The 14837-nt window shown below is 40.9% G+C and overlaps 1 protein-coding gene across 4 annotated transcripts in view; it reads left to right on the top strand.

Annotated features, from left to right (window-relative positions):
• Nucleotides 1-14837, top strand: part of col27a1b (collagen, type XXVII, alpha 1b) — a 591175-nt gene that overhangs the window by 224369 nt on the left and 351969 nt on the right. For all 4 annotated transcript variants that reach the window (XM_073052881.1, XM_073052882.1, XM_073052884.1 and 1 more), the window contains exons 13-14: nucleotides 746-799; nucleotides 6730-6774. In XM_073052881.1, the coding sequence (XP_072908982.1) occupies nucleotides 746-799; nucleotides 6730-6774 (99 nt within the window). The remainder of the gene's footprint in view (nucleotides 1-745; nucleotides 800-6729; nucleotides 6775-14837) is intronic.

Here is a 14837-nt window from a genome sequence, read left to right as displayed (position 1 = left end):
GAACTGAAGTCTGGTTCTCGCTTGATTTATTCACACAAATTCCTAATTCTAGAATAATTGCTAACAACAATGACACATTAAAATCAGTGCAGTTTTCCAAAATAAGCTTTCAGATCCTTGACAAAACTTCATAATTATATCATCTGGTTTTGAAGGGATAACATTGCCTTTGATTGTATATATTTATAGCTGTAGTTTTTATAGGGTGACTGGCAGCGAGAGCTTTTAGTGTTTGTTTTACAGCTACTAATGTGCCATAGGTTATATTTAATAGCACGTACACTGGAAAGCAACTCCCGGGCAATTCCCAAATTAACCTGCTTTCTGGTTATTAGAGTTTAGTTTAAGAATAAAATGTTTGAAAATGTGTTTTCTTCCTTTGAGAAAGGAGACAGCACTGCAACTTAATTTATGGTTATAAGAAGTACAAGGAAAGTTACCAGAATTGTTCAATGTAAAATATGTCCTGACCTGACACTAGTTTATATACTTTATATATGACTTTTGTAAAATGTAGGTGGGTGAATAGAACTTCAGCATGAGCTTTATAAAAAGAACGCCACTTAGTAACACAAAGCTGATGAAAAGTTTACTCTTAAAGCAACAATTTTAATGTAATCTAATTATGTGTATGTATTCCTGATAAAGCTGAACTACAATGTTCAGAAAATTTTGTATTTCAAGATTACATTATCCAGGACTTTTCTTGTTTTTTGTACTAATAAAATGTTTCTCCAATCTTCAGGGCTTTCCAGGAAATTTTGGAGAGAGGGGAACGCCAGGCGCAGATGGAAGTCCAGTAAGTTCACATATGATATTGGTAGAACAGTTTCTTGACCCAATTTCAACCACGTAGACTCTTCTTATAAATGCTGATTGGTTGGGCCGCATCTTATGTCAGATTTTTTCTTGTTTCAAGAACACTTTTTACGTAATATTTTCTGTCTAAGTGATTGCTAACTGATTTGATTTCAACTAATGCAGTAGAAATCTGAAGCTCCTGGTAGAAAACCATGTAACCAGAGAGCATGCAACCTCCACACACAAAGTACTTGAAAACAAACAAACTCCACATAATGGAACCCAAAGTCAGGATCAGTCCTTTGTTGCTGGAGCTGTGACACTGCAGTTCTACCAAGTGCTCAGTTTTCATCACGTCTTATTTGTCACCAGAGACCAATTATTTCCACTTACATATATTTGTCTTCTTGTGTCTATACTTCAACCAAGTTCCCCAAGCAGGTCTCGCCTTGTCCACGCTGTCATTGAAAATTAAAATCTGAGTACCTGTAATGAATTTGTGCAGAATAGAAGCAGGCTCTTTGGCTATATCAATCATGTGTTAATTTTAAGCCCTCTACACTGGTGGTTCCCAACCCTTTTTTATGCCATGGGCCCCTACCATTAACCAAGGGGGCTGGGGGACCTCAGGTTAGGAACCCCTGCTCTACATCATTCTCATTCAATTATCTGTCCAGGTGCCTCTTGAATTTTGTTACCATCCCTGCATCCAACACTTTATCTAGCTGCTTACTCCAGGCACCATCTACTCTTACCACTCAAATCCCCTTTAAATCTCCTCGGTCTTATCCAAGTTCAAAGTCAACTTATTATCAAAATAGATGTGTATTACTGTATGCTACCTTGAGATTCATTTTCTTGGAGGCATTTACAGGAAAAAACATAGAACTTTATTAAAGCTATACATAAACAGGCAAAGACTAATAAACACCAATGACAAAAGAAGACAAATTGTGCACGTAAAAATAGTACTGAGAATGTGAGTTGTAACGAGTCCTTGAAAATGAGTCTGTAGGTCCTAATATCAGTTCAGAGTAGAGGTGAACAAAGTTATCCACACTGGTTTAGGAGCCTGATGGTTGTAGGGTAATAATTGTTCCCAAACCGGGTAGTGGGGGACTTAAGGCCTCCTTAACTCCTGCCTGATGGTTTGGGTGGTGGATTGATGAATACTGCTTTCATGAGGAAGTGCTCCATGGAATTGTACACAATGATGGGAAGAGCTCTGCCTGTGAAAAACTGAGCTGTATCTACCACTGTCAAAGCCTTTTCCATGCCTGGACATTGGTAGTTCCCTACTAGGTTGTGATGCAACCAGTTAAGCTACTCTGAGCATCTATAGAGGTCTGTCAGAGTTTTTGTTGACATGCCAAAGCTGTACAAACTTCTAAGAAAGTAGAGATGCTGTCATGCCTTTTTTGTGATAAACTTGCATGTGGTCCCAGGACTGATCCTCTGATATGTTGACCCCAAGGAATTTAAAGCTACTGATCCTCTCCACTTCTGTTCCATAAATGAGGACTGACCCATGGGCCTCTAACTTCTTCCTTCTGTAGTCAATAATCATCTACTTGGTTTAGCTGACATTGAGTGAGAGGCTACTCAAGCATATTTCCTATATACCAGTTCATTGCCATCTTTGATTTCACTAACCACAGTAGTCTCATTAGCATTGGAGCTGTATTTAGCCTCACAATCATAAGTAAAAAGGAAGTAGAGAAGGAGGATAAGTACACATCCCTGTAGTGCTCCTGTGCTGATGGTGAGTGTGGTGGAGATGTTGCTGCCAAGCTGTACTGACTGAGATCTGCCAGTGAGGAAATCAAGGATCTAGTTGCACAGGGAGGTACCAAGGCCCAGGGGTTGGGGCTTAGTGATGAGCTTCGAGGGGATGATGGTGTTGAATGCTGATCTGTGATCAATGAAGACCATCCTGGCACAAGCATTTTCATTGTCCTTGTGTTACAGTGCTGAGTGGAGAGCCAATGAATGGCATCTGCTGTTGACCTGTTGTGACAGTAGGCAAATTGGAGGGGTTCGAGGTTTTTCCTCAGGCAGGAGTTTATATCTTTCATGACCAACCCTTCAAAGCATTTCATCACAATTGGTTAACCCTCTAATTTTTGAACACCCTTATCATGGGGAAACAAACACTAAATATTTACTCTAACTGTTCCTCTACAGATAGAGTAAATCTACAGCACATTACAGGCCCTTCAGCCCACAATGTTGTGCCAACCATGTAACCTACTCTAGAAGCTGCCTAGAATTACCCTACCGCATAGTCCTCTATTTTACTAAGCTCCATGTATCTAAAAGTCTATAAGACCCTATTGTATCTGCCTCCACCACTGTCATCAACAATGCATTCCACACACCCACCACTCATCATGTGAAGAATTTACCTCTGACATCCCCCTCGTACCTTCTTCCAAGCACCTTAAAACTATGCCTCCCTTGTGTTAGCCATTTCAGCCCTGAGAAAAAGCCTCTGGCTATCCACACGATCAATGCCTCTCATCATCTTATACATTTCTGTCAGGTCACCTTTCATCCTCCGTCACTCCAAGGAGAAAAGGCCAAGTTCACTGAACCTGTTTTCATAAGACATGCTCTCCAATCCAGGCAACATCCTTGTAAATCTCCTCTGCACTCTTTCCATAGTATCCACATCCTTCCTGTAGTGAGGTGACTAGAACTGAACACAATACTCCAAGTAGGGTCTGAGCAAGGTCTTATATAGCTACAACATTACCTCACGGTTGTTGAACTCAATCCCACGATTGATGAATGCCAACACAGCATTTGCCTTCTTAACAACATTATTTTCTATACATCTGTTGTGTCACCTATCAGTCTCCCTTACTGTAGGGAAAACAAACTAAGCACATTTCCCACATTTCCCATTATTTTTTTCTAAGTAATCTCCCATCAATGTTAGACTGGTCATCTTGTAATTACATGTCTGCTGCCCTTGGTGAAAAAGGTACCGCATCATCTGGCCTGCAATCGTTTGGTACCTTGTCTATGGCCAGAGAAGATTTGAAAATTTTTGTCAGAGTCCCAGCAGTCTGCTCCCTTGCCTCCCACAGTAGTCTGTAAATGATCTCATTAGGCTCTTGGGACTTAACTGCATTTAAACCCACTGTGACATCCTTTTCAATAGTAACTGTGTATAGGACTTCCACCAGTCCTATCCCTCAATTGTCCAATTTTAAAATCCTTTCCTGTAATAAATACAGATGGGAAGTACTCAATTAAGAACCCACTTCTGCTCATCAGATCCATATACAGATTGCCACAGTGCCCTACACTATCCCCTGTAAGCCACTTGCCTTTAATATACCGGGTACTTATAAAGTGCTTTATGATTCTCACTAATGTTGCCTATTTCATTCCTCTTCACTACCCTTCTAAATATTTTCATGTACTCCCTCTCCTGACATATTCTTCACTGCTATAAGGCCTCCCTTTTTTCCAGATTGCAAAATCAGCCAGAGAATTTTTTACACAAGCCTGACTATCCATTGACCTCTGGCGTTGTTTGGATTTGTTGACCTTATCTTTCACTATTATGGGAACATATTGTCCTTGAGTTCTTCTTTTGTAAAAGCAGTAAAGAATTAATGACTAGGAACGGACATCATCAGTGTCTTCTTATCTGAAGATATATAACAAAAACAGTTACGTGTCAAAATTGTTGTGTTCTTTAAATTGATACGTACCGTGAGTTTCTAATAAAGAACCATATTCTGGAAGAAGTAGAACTTTTATTTAACAGCAACAACCACACGTGTCTTACAGTGCCATGCTTCCAGATCTTTCTCGATCTTTCTATCATTTCTGCGCACGCTCAGAACTCTCTCCAAACACGTTTTTATACGTAATATCACCACATCTTCCTTTCCTTAAAAAGAAAAACAATTAGCAATATTGATCAGAACAAATGCATAATTTAACATGTCTCTATCAGTCTCTCTGGGAGTTTATGGACACAAGTAGACCTAAGTGGTTCACACAGTTCTTGTGTTTCATTGTTATTTCCACGTTTTGTCTGGTCTGCATCAGTTAACTGAAACTCTGAAGTTGGCTCTTTCTTAAGGCCTTTGCGATTTCTTCTTAACACTGCTCCTTCTTCTGTTTGGACCATGTATGATCTGGGTTGTACTTCTTCAAGTACTGTAGCTTTCTGTGTCCATGTGTTCATTTTGTCTTGTATCCTCACTTCATCTCTTTGGTACAGTTCAGGTAATGGACGAGAACATCTGTCAAAGTATGTTTTCTGCTTTGCTTTGTGTTCATCTTTCCATCTTTTCACTTGTTCACCTCCCTCTGTTCTCAGAAGGCTCTCATCCATTGGCAGATTGGATCTCAAACAGCGTCCCATCAAGAGCTGAGCAGATGAAAATCCACATTCAAGTGGAGTACTGCGATAGGCTAGCAAAGCTTTATAAAAATCACCTCCTCAAGAACTGGTACAAATCTAAAATGAAGGCTTTCATGAAGTATTGCAAGAAGTGGCAAGATAAGGATAGCAAGAAACAGTTGGAGAAGGATTTGAACAGCACGAAGAAGTACTGTCAAGTCATTTGCATCATTGCTCACACACAAATGCTCTTGCTTCCTTCGCGCCAGAAGAAACCCCACTTCTGACACTATGTTGTGTTCTTTAAATTGATACGTACCGTGGGTTTCTAATAGAGAACCATATTCTGGAAGAAATAGAACTTTTATTTAACAGCAACAACCACACGTTTCTTACAGCGCCATGCTTCCAGATCTTTCTTGATCGTTCTATCATTTCTGCATGTGCACAGAACTCTCTCCAATCATGTTCTTACAAGTGATATCACCACAAACAGCAACAGTTGTATGTCAACAACATCCACTATATTGACCTAAATGCTAATTTCATTTTCCCCTCAATGGATGCTGTCTGGTTTATTGCATATTTAAATTACCTAATGCTCTTCATCCAAAATCTGTCACATTTCTTTTCATGATCATGAGAGTTTAACTTGGTTGACAACTGCCAACCAGCCACCCCCCTCCCTCAAAATATAATTGAAGTGGTAACAATTATGGATCAGATGTCTTTATGCTGAAGTATTGCTGCATATCTCATGAACTGCAACTATATCATTAATTTGAGTCACACATATGGTAATTCTCTACACAATTAAGTGGTGTTAATGATATGTGATGTGGCAGTGCCACTTTTTAGTCATTATGGATATCTGAAGAAAATTACATCATTGTTAGTGCTGTGGGAAAGCAGTATGCTGCACTGGAATTATAATTAGTACTGCTGGTATAATTTTAATGTGTAAGAAAGTAATTTGGAGATGGGAATATTATAATTAGTATGTATGGTACAAAAGGATGATTTAGCCTGTGTTAATACAATAATGCAAAATACAGAGCCTGTAATTTAGTGTTTGCTGTTCATTTGAATTGAAGTCTGTGTCATTCAAAGTTTTATTCACAAGATTAAACCTAGCAGAGATTTTGCTGACAGAAACATCCGTTCTATCCACATTCTGTATTTTACTTAGGATCTTACACTGGTTTTATTCCAGTTTGCATCAATTCATTTACCAAAAAAAAACTGCTGGCTACTGGGTGGTTACAGTTATCTCTTTTACTGAAGTGTTCCTACAGTCCCACTGGTGGAACGGAGGAAATCTGGCTCACACATAACTGTAGCCCACTGAAACGGGACAACAAGCAAGCCTCTGTTTGAATGCTGAGTGGAAATAGCTGAGCTCCATTTATTAGCATGCCTTCTGTAGATGGAAGTTGCAGATTACACAGGCTAGGGAGGGAACCAGGTCTTCCCCCCTGAGGCTCTGCTTTCAGAGCACTAGCCACTTTCAAACTCCCATTTGTTTAGAAAAGAACCAATAATCTTCTGAATTTTGCTTACAGGGAGATTTGGGAGCCCCAGGCCCTCCTGGCGTTCGTGGATTGGTTGTAAGTAACAAGCAGTCCTTAACTAGTTCAATGCTGTTATTTATTTACTATTCAGCAGTTTGCATTTGTTGTATTTGAAACTATTAGTGAAACTCTGAAATGCACGGAGAATAGTGGTTTGTTGTTCAAGAAAAAGCAAAAGCATTGTAACACATTATACTCTTAACACAAGTATGGAATGAATATTAAATCACAAATACTAGTTCATAGATAATTATATTTAGTAGAATATCATTAAAGCTGTTAACACTTGTGCTGTTTAAAATGTCAGATCATTTTATTCACCTCTGCATTTAATACTTCTGCTTACTTCAATAAAGGGGTATCTTTTAACTCTTGTAGCTCTAAGGGAATAACTCTTTCCCGAAAAAGTTACTGTTTCTTTGATCGAAACTCTACTTTCAGCAAACATTGACACAATAATGTGCAATATTGTGAAAGTATTTGCTTTGTGAAACTGTATTAAAGACTAAAATACATGAAACTTCCATTAAACACTTCAATGCACAGTTTAAATTGAAATTAAACACATGAAGGTTACCCTTTGCAACCACCTCCCCACCCTACCCAATTTCTTTTTTCTTTCCTACTCTGGATTATCTATGATTGCTTCTCCTTAATTTTCTCCTTAATCTTCTCCTTAATCTCATAGATAGTTAGATAGAAACAAGCATTCACACCTTTCCTAATTTATTTTTAAATTGAAAACAGTAAAGAAGGCAACCTCAAAGTCGGTCTTTATTTAAAAGATTCACATAGTTAAATTTTTGATGCTGCAGGATCAACCTTCAATAGACTTTTAGAAGCTAAGCAATAATGCACATTTATATAGCACAGCATGGTTGCATAGTGGTTAGCACAATGCTTTACAGCACTAGCGACCCAGATTCAATTCCTGCTGCTGTCTGTAAGGAGTTTGCATGTTGTCCTCCCACAGTCCAAGGACATACCAGTTAGGTTAATTTCTTATTGTAAAAATTGTAAATTAGCTGTTGATTAGACTAGGGTTAAATTGGGGGTTTGTTTAGTGACATGCCTTTTCCACACTGTATCTCAATAAATAGTTAAGTACATTTCTTTGATGTTTGTATCCTTATGTAATAAGCTCCTTTTAAAAGACAGCTTTCTCTAATCAGTTTCAATTACATTTCCTAAAGTATCATTCAGGTTTAAACATAACAACTTTAAAAAAGTTACTTCATATACACTAACCAGAACCTCAAGATTGAAAAATATGCGATCTCTCTTTTAACAATGCATAGTGTTTTTAATAAAAAGGAATTGCTAAACATATACCGCTTTTTAAAGGTCTCCTCTGCTGTTAATCTTTGCACATTTTGTTCTACGGTTTGATGTTGAAAACAATGAAGCTGATTTTCCTTATGAAAATTTTGTGAGGGCATTATTATGACTGCAGAAACCACCAAGCGCTGGCAATTGTATGCTGAATTTAAACCACCTGACTGTATTTTCTCAAAACAAAAATGGCAAAGAGTGCTTGGTGGAATTCCACGAGTAAGGAAAATTTGTTAATAACCATTCAACGGGTTCTTTGTGTAATTAATCACCAAGTGAATTTCTGCAGATGTTAACTGGACAGTTCAAAGGTTTTTGCAGTGAGAGTGCAAATGATCCAGGAAAGCATTGATGCCTAAAAATTAGACTCATTTGTAACTTTTTGCGAAAAAAATCCTGCAGAGTCACTCTTTTGCAGTTGTTTTGTTGTAGAAGTTCGCTGTTTTGAACCTGTCCAGTAGGAAATTGAACTGGGTTCTTTCTTTGCAATTCACTTTAACACAGCTTTAATTTTCCCTTTGGATATTGAGCACGAGATGATAATTATTTAATGACAATTCAGATCTAAAGGTAGCCACTTGCAACATTCATACTTTACAATTAAATGCGTATAACATGCTGTAAGTAGTGTGCTCAGTATGATTTAAAATGACGCCGTTCTTTGCACTTTTGTTCGGAATATTGAAACATCATTTTTATGTGATGATAAAGGTTGAATGATCCGAAGTTCATCCCGCTCCAGCTCCAGTTCCCTAACACGGTCTGTCAGGAGCTGCAGCTGGATGCACCTTTTGCAGGTATTTTTGCATATCTTCAGGGACAGCTGTGCTCGCCCTGACTTCCCACATATTGCAAACGGAGCACTCAACTGCCCTAACTGCTGCCTCCATTACCTACTCCTAATCTAATTAGATTAATTAAAGGAGCTTACTTTTGTATTTAAGAAAAGACACCTGCAACTGGCTCTGAAGATTGAGGTGTCCGTGAACAGCCAACTGTGGCTCACAGATCCCTCAATCCGTGGACTCAAAAGCTGTTGCTCAGAATGACGCTAGTCATTTAAAATCGCAGCAAGAGGTGGAGAGAGCAGAGGTAAAAGAAGCTCGGAGAGAAGCTGGTTTTTTTGAACTGATCGCGGCAAAGAGGCTAGACTACGCAGGTGCGTGACGTAGCGCACCAAAGGTTTAAAAAGGAGAGGAAGTTTTCAACGGTTATTTAAATCGCAGCAAGAGGTGGAGTGGGAAGAGGTAAAAGAAGCTCAGAGAGAAGCTGTTTTTTTTTGAACGGATCATGGCAAAGAGGCTAGATTGCGCAGGCGTGTGACGTAGCGCGCCAAAGGTGTAAAAAGAAAGACCACCATATACAGTGGCCATCGTTGTAGCAGCCATCGTTGGAGTGGACTGAGGCAGAGTGGGACGGCTTTGGCTCAATCAGGCTTCAGCGAGAACAGGCAGAGGCACAGCTGCGCAAGCGCGTGAAAGTCAGCCTGTGAGGCAGCGGGAGAATTTAAATAGCAAGCAGAGGCTGAGTACGAGCTTCACTCCAGGTGAGGTAAGGCTGGGTAAGCTCCTTTAATTAATCTAATTAGATTAGGAGTAGGTAATGGAGGCAGCAGTTAGGGCAGTTGAGTGCTCCGTTTGCAATATGTGGGAAGTCAGGGTGAGCACAGCTGTCCCTGATGATATGCAAAAATACCTGCAAAAGGTGCATCCAGCTGCAGCTCCTGACAAACCGTGTTAGGGAACTGGAGCTGGAGCTGGATGAACTTCGGATCATTTGGGAGGCAGAGGCAGAAATAGACAGGAGTTTCAGGGAGATAGTCACCCCTAGGAGTCAGGAGACAGTTAGTTGGGTGACTGTCAGGAGAGGGAAGGAGAATAGACAGAAAGAGCACTGCTGTGGCTGTTCCCATCAACAATAAGTATACCGTTTTGGATACTGTTGGTGGGGACGACCTACCAGGGACAAGTTGCAGTGGTTGCGTCTCTGGCACCGAGATTGGACCCTCAGCTAAGAAGGGAAGGAGGGAAAAGAGGAGAGCAATAGTGATAGGGGATTCGATAGTTAGGGGGACAGATAGGAGGTTCTGTGGAAGAGATCGAGAATCCTGGATGGTCTGGTGCCAGGGTCCACGATATCTTGGATCGAGTTCTCAGTATTCTCAAGAGGGAGGGTGAGCAGCCGGATGTCATGGTCCATGTAGGGACCAATGACGTGGGTAGGAAGGGAGAGGAGGTCCTGAAAGGTGAGTTTAGGGAGCTAGGTGCCAAGTTAAAGGACAGGACCTCCAGGTTAGCAATCTCAGGATTGCTACCAGTGCCACGTGCAGGTGGGTTTAGAAATAGTAAGATAGTGCAGATAGATCAACACGTGGCTGAAGACATGATGCAGGAGGGAGGGCTTCAGATTTATAGATAATTGGGCAGTTTTCCAGGGAAGGTGGGACCTGTTCCGGCAGGATGGTTTACATCTGAACTGGAGGGGGACAAATATTCTTGCAGGTAGCTTTGCTAGAGAGGCTCCAGTGGATTTAAACTAGATACGAGAGGGGAGGGGGAACCAGAGTGAAGGAACAGATGTATGGGAGAAGGAAGAAAAAGAAGTCAGGAAAGTTCTTTGTACTGTTAGAGATAAACAGAGAAGAAGAGGTGGAGAATTCTTAAATGCATTTATTTTAATGCTAGGAGTATTGTAAGAAAGGTGGATGAGCTTAGAGTGTGGATTGATACCTGGAAATATGATGTTGTAGCTATTAGTGAAACATGGTTTCAGGAGGGGTGTGATTGGCAACTAAATATTCCTGGATTTCATTGCTTCAGGTGTGATAGAATTGCAGGGACAAGAGGGGGAGGTGTTGCGCTGCTTGTCAGAGAAAATATTACAGCGGTGCTCTGGCAGGATAGATTAGAGAGTTAGACCCAAATCGTCTAGGGAGGCTATTTGGGTGGAATTGAGGAATGGGAAAGGTGTAGTAACACTTATAGGGGTGTATTATAGACCACCTAATGGGGAGCGAGAATTGGAGGAGCAAATTTGCAAGGAGATAGCAGATATTTGTAGTAAGCACAGGGTTGCGATTGTGGGAGATTGTAATTTTCCACACATAGACTGGGAAGCCCATACTGTAAAAGGGATGGATAGTTTGGAGTTTGTAAAATGTGTGCAGGATAGTTTTTTGCAGCAATACATAGAGGAACCAACTAGAGAAGGGGCAGTGTTGGATCTTCTGTTAGGGAATGAAATAGGTCAGGTGATGGAGGTATGTGTTGGGGAGCACTTCGGGTCCAGTGATCACAATACCATTAGTTTCAATATAAATATGGAGAAGGATAGGACTGGACCCAGGGTTGATATTTTTGATTGGAGAAAGGCTAACTTTGAGGAGATGCGAAAGGATTTAGAAAGAGTGGATTGGGACAATTTGTTTTATGGGAAGGATGTAATAGAGAAATGGAGCTCATTTAAAGGTGAAATTTTGAGGGTACAGAATCTTTATGTTCCTGTTAGGTTGAAAGGAAAGGTTAAAAGTTTGAGAGAGCCATGGTTTTCAAGGGATATTGGAAACTTGGTTAGGAAAAAGAGAGATATCTACAATAAATATAGGCAGCATGGAGTAAATGAGGTGCTCGAGGAATATAAAGAATGTAAGAAGAATCTTAAGAAAGAAATTAGAAAAGCTAAAAGAAGATACGAGGTTGCTTTGGCAAGTAAGGTGAAAATAAATCCAAAGGGTTTCTACAGTTATATTAATAGCAAAAGGATAGTGAGGGATAAAATTGGTCCCTTAGAGAATCAGAGTGGACAGCTATGTGTGGAGCCGAAAGAGATGGGGGAGATTTTGAACAATTTATTTTCTTCGGTATTCACTAAGGAGAAGGATATTGAATTGTGTAAGGTAAGGGAAACAAGTAGGGAAGTTATGGAAACTATGACGATTAAAGAGGAGGACGTACTGGCGCTTTTAAGAAATATAAAATTGGATAAATCTCCGGATCCTGACAGGATATTCCCTAGCACCTTGAGGGAGGTTAGTGTAGAAATAGCAGGGGCTCTGACAGAAATATTTCAAATGTCATTAGAAACGGGGATGGTGCCGGAGGATTGGCGTATTGCTCATGTGGTTCCATTGTTTAAAAAGGGTTCTAAGAGTAAACCTAGCAATTATAGGCCTGTCAGTTTTACGTCAGTGGTGGGTAAATTAATGGAAAGTATTCTTAGAGATGGTATATATAATTATCTGGATAGACTGGGTCTGATTAGGAACAGTCAACATGAATTTGTGCGTGGAAGGTCATGTTTGACAAATCTTATTGAATTTTTTGAAGAGGTTACGAGGAAAGTTGACGAGGGTAAAGCAGTTGATGTTGTCTATATGGGCTTCAGTAAGGCCTTTGACAAGGTTCCACATGGAAGGTTAGTTAGGAAGATGGCGAGTCTTGCTATCTTCAGAAGTTTTCTGATGACTCTGCCATAGTTGGATGCATCAGCAAGGGAGATGAGGCTGAGTACAGGTCTACGGTGGGAAACTTTGTCACATGGTGTGAGCAGAATCATCTGCAGCTTAATGTGAAAAAGACTAAGGAGCTGGTGGTGGACCTGAGGAGGGCTAAGGCACCGGTGACCCCTGTTTCCATCCAAGGGGTCAGTGTGGACATAGAGGAGGATTACAAATACCTGGGGATATGAATGGACAATAAACTGGACTGCTCAAAGAACACTGAGGCTGTCTACAAGAAGGGTCAGAGCCGTCTCTATTTCCTAAGGAGACTGAGGTCCTTTAACATCTGCCAGACGATGCTGAGAATGTTTTACGAGTCTGTGGTGGCCAGTGCTATCATGTTTGCTGTTGTGTGCTGGGGCAGCAGGCTGAGGGTAGCAGACACCAACAGAATCAACAAACTCATTCGTAAGGCCAGTGATGTTATGGGGGTGGAACTGGACTCTCTGACAGTGGTGTCTGAAAGGAGGATGCTGTCCAAGTTGCATGCCATCTTGGACAATGACTCCCATCCACTCCATAATGTACTGGTTAGGCACAGGAGTACATTCAGCCAGAGACTCATTCCACCGAGATGTAACACTGAGCATCATAGGAAGTCATTCCTACCTGTGGCCATCAAACTTTACAACTCCTCCCTCGGAGTGTGAGACACCCTGAGCCAATAGGCTGGTCCTGGACTTATTTCCACCTGTCATGATTAACTTATTATTATTTAGTTATTTATAGTTTTATATTGCTATATTTTTTCACTATTCTTGGTTGGTGCGGCTGTAACGAAACCCAATTTCCCTCGGGATCAATAAAGTATGTCTGTCTGTCTGTCTGTCAATCGTTAGGTGTTAATATTGAAGTAATAAAATGGATTCAACAGTGGCTGGATGGGAGATGCCAGAGAGTAGTGGTGGATAACTGTTTGTCAGGTTGGAGGCCGGTGACTAGTGATGTTCCTCAGGGATCTGTACTGGGTCCAATGTTGTTTGTCGTATACATTAATGATCTGGATGATGGGGTGGGAAATTGGATTAGTAAGTATGCAGATGATATTAAGGTAGGTAGCATTGTGGATAATGAAGTAGGTTTTAAAAGTTTGCAGAGAGATTTAGGCCAGTTAGAAGAGTGGGTTGAGCGATGGCAGATGGAGTTTAATGCTGATAAGTGTGAGGTGCTACATTTTGGTAGGAATAATCCAAATAGGACATACATGGTAAATGGTAGGGCATTGAAGAATGCAGTAGAACAGAGTGATCTAGGAATAATGGTGCATAGTTCCCTGAAAGTGGAATCTCATGTGGATAGGGTGGTGAAGAAAGCTTTTGGTATGTTGGCCTTTATAAATCAGAGCACTGAGTATAGGAGTTGGGATGTAATGTTAAAATTGTACAATGCACTGGTAAGGCCGAATTTGGAATGTTACGTATCCCGTAACTGGATCACTTACCAGCAAAGATAGAGAGGTCCGCTGAAGTCTGATGGTACCATTTTTAAACGTTTTTATTCATAAAGGGGCACAAAAGTAAGGTTAATACAAACATTCAGATAGCATACGTTGTCAATACTCAATCTAAAGCGCAGGTATAGTAATAATCAATAAGAAATAAGCTCTATCGTTGTCTAGGGGTAAGGTATATATTGTCCGATTGTATATCTAAAAATCTCTTGCGCTCACTGCAGCTCCACCAGCTGCCATCTTTTGGGGTGTCGCGGTGGTGCACTTTTGTTAGAGAAAGAGAGATATAGCTTGAATGAAACAGTTACCCGGCGGGTTTTTTCCAACCTTTAGGAGTTCGATCCGTCGGAGTCTCGTTGGGGAATGGACGCTCACTTGTGGCCTCTCCTGTAGCTAAAGCCGTTCTTTCATGGTGAGGTCGCCAATCCCAGGCAAGGAAAAGACGCACACAAACCCCCTCACCGGCTGTCGCTATTAAACGCTGTCACAGGATTTCTAGCATGTCTTCTGGTGCGTCTGGGGGGGCCGTCTTTACAACCCCTCTTTTATCTGAACTCATGGGGTCTCAGATGTCAATCAGGTTGGAATGATGCAATCTCTCTCCATCTCTCCACCCACGTTGCCCCGAGGGTATACACGTAGTACAGTTCCCAATTCACAAAGGTGTCTCCACGAGACAATGACCACAGTCGCCAGCTTTTGCCTCGCCGTGAAATGAGGGACACCGCACGTATTTCTCTCTTCTCCTGGGTCATTGACCCCCCCTTCACTAGGGCTCTGGCGATTCTCACAAAGGAGGGGGCTGGGATCATAACACCT

Source organism: Hemitrygon akajei, chromosome 7, assembly GCF_048418815.1.
Source record: "Hemitrygon akajei chromosome 7, sHemAka1.3, whole genome shotgun sequence".
Classification (NCBI taxonomy): Eukaryota; Metazoa; Chordata; class Chondrichthyes; order Myliobatiformes; family Dasyatidae; genus Hemitrygon; species Hemitrygon akajei.
This window is presented reverse-complemented; position numbering and strand designations above follow the sequence as displayed.